The 8,883-nt window shown below is 37.9% G+C and overlaps 2 protein-coding genes across 2 annotated transcripts; both read left to right on the top strand.

Annotated features, from left to right (window-relative positions):
• The first annotated feature begins 2,087 nt into the window (after positions 1-2,087).
• On the top strand, positions 2,088-2,543 carry LOC138890185 (uncharacterized). The gene has a single exon (XM_070173551.1). It carries the CDS (start codon positions 2,088-2,090, stop codon positions 2,541-2,543), a length of 456 nt encoding a protein of 151 aa, XP_070029652.1.
• Positions 2,544-8,094: 5,551 nt separating this feature from the next.
• On the top strand, positions 8,095-8,671 carry LOC104221284 (uncharacterized). Its single transcript, XM_009772312.1, has 2 exons — positions 8,095-8,277; positions 8,393-8,671. Exons 1-2 carry the CDS (start codon positions 8,095-8,097, stop codon positions 8,669-8,671), a joined length of 462 nt encoding a protein of 153 aa, XP_009770614.1.
• The last annotated feature ends 212 nt before the right edge of the window (positions 8,672-8,883 follow it).

Here is an 8,883-nt window from a genome sequence, read left to right as displayed (position 1 = left end):
TTAATGTTATCGAACTTCTTTTGGATGTGCTTCTTCTATTGTTCTTTTCAATGATGCCAAAAGGGGGGAAGTTATATAGGTGTCAACATGGGGGAGGAACATAATCGAATTGATATTTTGTGTTGTGCATGAAAGATAGCTTTGCTTTGCAGGAGGAACGTTGAATGTTGTTGATAACATGTTGATTATAGGTCTGATCCGCAAGGAAACATGAGAGGAATCTGGTTCTCAAGTAAAACATTAATTTTGGGTTTGTCATCATCAATAAGGGGGGATTGATAAGTTATGTTATTTTATGTTTTGATGATTTGCCAAACAATCTTGAAGAACCAGTTGTGATCAGTTCCTTTTGTCTAGTTCTCATGGGGAATATGGCTGATTTGAAGGGGGAACAATGTGTAGATCTAGTTCTCAGGGGGGAATATCAATTCTAAGTTTGTCATCATCAAAAAGGAGAAAATTGATAAGTTATGCATCTTTTGTTTTGATGATTTGGCAAACTTCATGAGAGAACTAGATAAGGAACTTGATACAATTAGTTCTCTTGCATTCAGAGTAACCAGTCAGATGTCTGGTTCAATTTTCAATGAAATCAGATAAAGGATCCAGTTTGGGATATGGCTCAACTCTTCAGAGTCGAAGGAACAGCTAAAGGAACAGGTCCCTACCAGTTCCCGAGGTGACTGTACGAAGTCAACTCTTTAGATGGAAAGTTGCTACCTGCGCATGCTACAGTACATGATCAGTGCAGCAGTCAACGTTCTATGAAAAGCTTTTTATCTACCTCGCTTACATCATTGTAAGTGATGTCACACATGTATTATTAACATCAAGGAAGGCAAAACAATTACTTGAACACTTGCAAATCAAAAGAAAATATTCTCTCACGTGCTAGCCACCATATCTCTCAAGAACAAAGCTACTGCAACCTCAAGGACCAGATCCAAAGATTGAAGATATCTTAAGTCTTTAGGTTTGTTGAGTCTTTGTTATTTTGTTCTTCACTTATAATTCCTATTTAACTTAGTTAGAAGCATTGAGTAGGAAACATTTGTAAATAATAAACCATTGTGTTTGTGTCTTGGCTAGAGTTAGTCGAGTTGGAAGTCTTTGTAATAGAAGTATTACAAAGTGGCTTGAAAAAGGTGTCTTACAAGTTAGTGAGGGATACCAAAGTCTTTGTAATAGAGTATTATAAGTTAGTGAGGGATTAAGAGGTTAATTCCTAGGTTGCATAGGTTGTAATCTGAAGTTTGCTCGGTTAGTAGAGTTGAAATCCTACTAGGGTAGATCATGGTTTTTAATCCCTTGAGCAAGGAGTTTTTCACGCAAATATCGCGTGTTCTTTATTTACTGCAGATTTACTGTGGGAACAGATAGAGAACATGGTTCCTTATATTGTTTGGTTTAACAGTCTGTTGCTTATGGTGGGAACTGATAGAGAACCTGGTTCTCTATACAGTTTGGTGAACCCTTAGTTTCTATCAATTGGTATCAGAGTAGGTTCTTTCTAAAAGGTTAACACCTAGAAAGGATCTACATGGCTACTCCACCCAACTTCGAGGAAGAACAATCAACGTACAAACCACGAAGATTTAACGGCCAATATTATCGTTGGTGGAAAACAAGAATGCATGACTTTATTATGGCTGAGGACTCAAAGCTGTGGGATGTAATATGTGATGGACCTTTTGTTCCCCTGAAAATTGTTGGTGAGGTAACAGTTACAATCCCAACAACAATGCTGATAGAAAGGCTATTGAGAAGAATTTCAAGGCAAAGAAGATTCTTATTTATGTCATCGGACCAGATGAGTACAACCGCATCTAAGCTTGTTAGTCTACTAAGGAGATTTGGGAAGCTCTTTAAACTGCCCATAAGGGAACTACTCAGGTTAAGCAGTCCAAAATTGATATGCTTACTAATGAGTATGAGTTTTCAAGATGAAGGAGGATGAGTCTATTTAAGATATGCACACACGTTTCACCTCCACTATCAATGAGCTTCACTCTCATGGTGAAGTCATCCCAAGAAACAAGCTGGTCCGGAAAATACTCAGTGGTTGACCAGGTTCTTGGGAAAGTAAAATGAATGCTATCACTGAAGCCAAGGATTTGCAGAAGCTGACCATTGATGAACTTATTGGAAATCTCAAAACTTATAAGATGAAGAGAAAGAAGGATCTTGAAAGAAGAGAACCCAAGAAAGAGAAGAACCTGGTTCTCAAGGCAGCCAACAAAGACTCAAGTAGTGATGAATCCGACATGGAGTGTCTCACTCGAAGATTCCAAAAGATGAATCGAAAAAATTATGGGATTCCAAAGAAAGGAAGTTCCAGCAGGAATTTCAAAGAAAATGATTGCTGCCATAAGTGTGGAAAGTCTGGACACTTCATTAATGAATGTCCTCTTCATAAGCAGGATCATTATAAAACCAACAATGCTAAGGTGGCTAAGAGGAACCAAGTCCCTGACAGTAAGTTCAAAGGAAGAGATGCTACTGACAACATGGTAAAACAAGCTTTGGCTGACTGGGGAATATGAGTCAATCTTTGCACTCATGGCCAAGGAAATACATCCATGATGGTTGCTGACAATGGATCTTCAGAATATGAGTCAATCTTTGCACTCATGGCCTAATCTGATGATGATGAGGACAAGGAGGAAGATGAGGTAAGTTTTCTTAATGTTCAAAAAAAATGAAAACTTACTCTAAGAAAAAATTGATGTCCTTAGCAAATGTGTTGATTGATGCCTATCATAGCCTCATTAATGAGAAAAATACTTTAATAGAAGAAATTAGTGTCATAGAAGAAGAGAGGGATAATATGGTAGTTTCCGTTATAGATTTAAAGGAAGAAGTGGAAGAAGTAACTAGAGAAAATAACTTGTTGAAAAGCCAAACGAAAAAATGGATGGACAACACTAAGGGTAAAGAAGTGGCTAGTGAGGCTCAACTTGAGCTTGAGAGTAAGTTTAAGAAATTTAAAACAAGTCTTGTTGTTGAGCTTGAAAACAATAGACAACTTCAGAAGGATTTGAAAAGGATTAAAAATGATCTTGATAAGTCACTTAATTGTACTTGGTCCTCTGATGTAATAACGTCTATGTACAAGAGTAATGGTGGAAACGGGCAAGGAATCGGGTTTCAAAAGGCTAAAATCTCCTATAATCCCCATAGCAAGTATGCAACTATGGCTGATAATAGGTTGTGCACTCACTGTGGTCAAACTGGTCATTACAAGGACTCTTGTAAAACTAAAATTCAGTCTTTGGAGAAAAATAAAGTTTTTGTTGAAAAAAGGCATACTGATGAGGAACCCGGTTCCCTGAAAAAAATATATGTGCCGCCTGCATGGGCAAAACGAAGTTTGATCCGCCTGTTCTATCATTATCATTATAAGGGACCCTTATTGGCTTGGGTTCCTAAGTCTAATCATTGATTTAGTGTGCAGACTGAAGTGAGATGTAGTAGTAAAACAATTGGTACATGGATAGTGGCTGCTCTAAGCATAAAATAAGAAGTATGAATGATTTCCTCTCACTCTAGGCCTTTCAAGGTGGGAGTGTGTCCTTTGGAAATGACAAGAAGGCAATACTCTTGGTGTTGGCAAAACTAACAAACTCTCCCATGAAATTGAAAATGTGTACTATGTGAATAGCTTGAAATATAGCTTGTTGAGTGTGTCTCAAATCTATGATAAGAAAAAATGAAGTGAAGTTCTTGTCCAAATCTTGCACTTTCACCAATCTTAAAACTGGTGAAATGGTATTGATAGCCAAGAGATTCAAGAATATCTATGTTGCAGACCTTGATTCACTTAATGGTGGTAATATAACATGCTTAAGTGTCATTGATGATGATGTAGAGATATGGAATAGACGACTGAGGCATGCGAGTTTTTATTTGCTGAACAAGTCGGTTATGGAGGACCTGGTTCGTAGGCGAAGCATTTAACACTGGTTACTACTTGATTAACAAATGCATGATTAGGTCCCTTCTCGAGAAGTCTCTCTATGAACTGCTCAATGGGAGAAAACCAACGCTGACTTACCCGGGAGCCTTTGGATGCAAAATGTTTTGTTCTCAAAATGGTCACATAACAAAGAAGATGAAGATGGAGAATTTACAAATGCTTCTGAGTCAAGTCAAGCAAAGAGATTAAGGAGATGCAACAGAATCTCTAGAAGGCACAGAGGGACCTGGTCCCTCTATCACCTCAACTGAAGCTGAACATAGGGTTTTTGATGCTACATTAGGTACTCCTGATGCAGAACAAAAGAATGGAAGTCATAATTTTGTTGATGTCAATGATGATTCACATATGGAGGAACCTGGTCCTTCAAATTCTGAAGTTCAAGTATCCAACTAGAAGCAAAAGAGTTCACATCCCTTCAAAATGTAATCACACCCTTAGACTCTAGTATTCAACCTATTTCTAAGACAAGGAACACGTTTTCCCTCTCAACTTTCTTGTCTAAAATCAAGCCTAAGAACATCAAAGAAGCATTGACAAATGCTAACTGGATGGCTGTTATGGAAGAAAAACTCCATCAGTTGAGAGGAACCAAGTGTGGCACATGACCCCTAGGCCTTCAGACAGAACAATGATTGAAACTTGGCACAAAAGACTCTCACTGAAGGTTGCCAAGGAATTTTGAGGTATCCTAAGGGAACGTAGGACCTGATCCTTGTCTATTTTTCTGGAGATACTTTTGACTTGGTTGGATATGCTGATGCTGATTATGTTGAATATCTGGTGGATAGAAAGAGCACATCTGGAACAGCATATTTTCTGGGGTCATGCTTGATCTCATGGGCTACAAAAAAAAACTGTGTGGCTCTTTCTACTGCTGAAGTTGAATACGTGGTTGCTGCTTCTTGTTGTGCTCAACCACTACAAATCAAGCAACATTTTGAAGACTTTGGTGTATTTACAGCTTAAACCCGGTACAACACAAGATGACAAAGCACATTAATGTGCGACATCACTTTTTGAGGGATAATGTTGAAAAGGTTCTGATTTGTATGAAGTTCTGGAAGACAGAGGATCAGGTAGTAGACATATTCACCAAGGCGCTGAGCAGTGAACACATTGAAATAAATTGTCTGGAATTGGGGTTGATCAAGCTTAACTAAGGACCTGTTCCCTCGATGATTGGCTATGTTAAGAAGGAAAGGTACAATACTAAAAAGTATTTTTTGGCAACATCTAACTCAAATCCATACTGTTACTTGTATACATACATGGCAGTTTCAAGACAAAACAATTAAGAATGACATTTCCCTTCTAGGAGCTTTTGCTCAAATTTTCAAAAACCGTCAAGGAACGTGGTTCCTGTGACTCAAGTTAGTAGTCTCTTCAATACTTATATGCCTTTTTAAACTGCTAAAGTGTAATGACATTAATTTATTCCCATCTCTCTCTAAATATTTAAAGTCTAAAATGTTAAACCTTTTCTGAACTGACATGTTGCTCCGAAAAAACCATTTCCTTCTCTCACACCCAAACAAAACCGATTCTTTTATTCAAAACCAAATCAACCTTATCTCAAAAAGAATCCATCTCTCCAAATATGCCAGAAGTGAACCTAACTCTGTCACCTCCCAAAATCCTAACTCCATCTGAATCGAAAACCAAAAGGTCTTTGGTAGATTTTGATGGGACTTTAACTGAAAAAGAATGGAGTAGATCTAATATTCTATAGAGTGAGGCTAAAATTGTTGCTGGGTTTGTAGAAGCCTTAAAAGATGGAGGAATCAGTGAATGTGCTGGAAAAGGGGGAACTGAATGATGGACTTGGTCCCTCAAATCCTTCTCAGGATGTTAATTCTAATGATGGTCTTTTTCTTTTTGAGTTTTGTGTTTAAACGAACTTCTGATCCAGTGAAAATGATTGATGAAAAGTACGTTGATTGATGTGACTTGCTGATGTGGTGATTGTGGAAGATAGAATGAAGTGGAAAAATAGAATCACCTCTTTGTTCCTCCAAGTCCCAACTTTTATAAAGGAGAAGTAAAAACTTCTATGTTGTATGTGATACTCTGATGCTATATGTGCATGGAACTGAGTTTGTTCTTGATGAGGAGAAGCTTGGGGAGATTCTTGGTAATTTGGTTGATGGTTCAGCCTGCTCAGATTGGTAGAGAATCAGGTCCCCGTGGACCCTTGGCAGAATAGAATGCTAAGTTGAAGGGTGATAATGAAAGATTGAGGAAGTAGTTGGAGGACCTAAGAGAGCGGATGATCATTGATCAAAGGATTGTGAATGAACAAATGGACACGCTCATCAAGGCCGCCCCTTACTTTTCCTCCTGCCCAGTGATCCATGTCTTTCACTCCTTCCAAATTTCCTTGAATTCCTATCTTCTGTTGATCCCTATGTTTGATGACATTGATACTTTAGTTGTTTAAATTATCATATTATGTATTGTTGAAACTACTGTGCTTTTATTATAATTACTCAACTATGGGCAATCACTCTATTTTGTGCAATGACATTCACTTGTTATTTTTGTTATTGTTTATGTTGTGTTGCCCAAGTGGAATGAGTTAATGCTACCGAACTTCTTTTTGGATGTGCTTCTTCTGTTAATCTTTTCAATGATGCCAAAAGGGGGGAAGTTATATAGGTGTTAACATGGGGGGGAATAGAATCGAATTGATATGTTGTGTTGTGCATGAAAGATAGCTCTGCTTTGCAGGGGGAACGTTGAACGTTGCTGATAACATGTTGATTATAGGTCTGATCCGCAGGGAAACATGTGAGGAATCTGGTTCTCAAGGGGAACATTAATTTAGGGTTTCTCATCATCAAAAAGGGGGGAATTGATAAGTTATGTTATTTTGTATTTTGATGATTTGCCAAACAATCTTGAAGAACCAGTTGTGATCAGTTCCTTTTGTCTAGTTATTATGGGGAATATGGCTGATTTGCAGGGGGAACAATGTGGAGATCTAGTTCTCATGGAGAATATCAATTCTAAGTTTGTCATCATCAAAAAGGGGAAAATTGATAAGTTATGCGTCTTTTGTTCTGATGATTTGGCAAACTTCTTGATAGAACCAGATAAGGAACCTGATACAATTAGTTCTCTTGCATTTAGAGTAACCAGTCAGATGTTTGGTTCAATTCTCAACGAAATCAGATAAAGGATCTAGTTTAGGATATGGCTCAACTCTTCAGAGTCGAAGGAACAGCTGAAGGAACAGGTCCCTACCAGTTCCCGAGGTGACTGTACGAAGTCAACTCTCTAGATGGAAAGTTGCTACCTGCGCACGCTATAGTACAGGAACAGTGCAGCAGTCAACTTTCTATGAAAAGCTTTTTATCTACCTTGCTTAAATCATTGTAAGTGATGTCACACATGTATTATTAACATCAAGGAAGGCAAAAAAATTACTTGAACACTTGCAAATCAAAATAAAATATTCTCTCAAGTGCTAGCCACCACATCTCTCAAGAACAAAGCTACTGCAACCTCAAGGACCAGATCCAAAGATTGAAGATATATTAAGTCCTTAGGTTTGTTGAGTCTTTGTTATTTTGTTCTTCACTTGTAATTCCTATTTAGCTTAGTTAGAAGCATTGTGTAGGAAACATTTGTCAATCATAAACCATTGTGTTTATGTCTTGGCTAGAGTTAGTCGAGTTGGAAGTCATTGTAATAGAGGTATTACAAAGTGGCTTGTAATAGGTGTGTTACAAGTTAGTGAGGAATACCAAAGTCTTTGTAATAGAGTATTACAAATTATTGAGGGATTAAGAGGTTAATTCCTAGGTTTCATAGGTTGTAATCTGAAGTTTGCTCGGTTAGTAGAGTTGAAATACTACTAGGGTAGGTTGTGGTTTTTAATCCTTTGAGCGAGGAGTTTTCCACGTAAATATCGCGTGTTTTTTATTTACTGTCAATTTACTATGGGAACAGATAGAGAACCTGGTTCCCTATATTGTTTGGTTTAACAGTCTGTTGTTTACGGTGGGAACTGATAGAGAACCTGGTTCTCTATACAGTTTAGTGGACGCTTAGTTTCTATCAATTGGTATCAGAACAGGTTCTTTCTAAAAAGTTAACACCTAGAAAGGATCTACATGGCTTCTCCATTAAACTTCGAGGAAGAACAATCAACGTACAGACCACCAATATTCAATGGCCAATACTATGGTTGGTGGAAAACAGGATTGCATAACTTCATTATGGCTGAGGACTCAGAGTTGTGGGATGTAATATGTGATGGACCTTTTGTTCCCATGAAAACTGTTGTTGAGGGAACAGTTACAGTCCCAACAACGATGCTGATAAAAGGCTATTGAAAAGAGTTTCAGGGAAAAGAAGATTCTTATTTGTGTCATCGGACCAGATGAGTACAACTGCATCTAAGCTTGTCAGTCTGCTAAGGAGATTTGGGAAGCTCTTCAAACTACACATAATGGAACTACTCAGGTTAAGCAGTCCAAAATTGATATTCTTACTAATGAGTATGAGCTTTTAAAGATGAAGGAGGATGAGTCTATTCAAGATATGCACACACGTTTCACCTCCACTATCAATGAGCTTTACTCTCTTGGTGAAGTCATCCCAAGAAACAAGCTAGTCCGGAAAATACTCAGTGGTTCACCAGGTTCGTGGGAAAGTAATGTGAATGCTATCACTCAAGCCAAGGATTAGCAGAAGCTGACCATTGATGAACTCATTGGAAATCTCAAAACTTATAAGATGAAGAGAAAGAAGAGAACCCAAGAAGAAGAAGAATCTGGTTCTCAAGGCAGCCAACAAAGACTCAAGTAGTGATGAATCCGACATGGAGTATCTCACTCAAAGATTCCAAAAGATGATTCGAAAAAGTTGTGGGATTCCAAAGAAAGGAAGTTCTAGCAGGA

This window comes from Nicotiana sylvestris, chromosome 4, assembly GCF_000393655.2.
Source record: "Nicotiana sylvestris chromosome 4, ASM39365v2, whole genome shotgun sequence".
Classification (NCBI taxonomy): domain Eukaryota; kingdom Viridiplantae; phylum Streptophyta; class Magnoliopsida; order Solanales; family Solanaceae; genus Nicotiana; species Nicotiana sylvestris.
The sequence above is the reverse complement of the archived record's forward strand: the minus strand, read 5'-3'. Positions and strand labels throughout refer to the sequence as shown.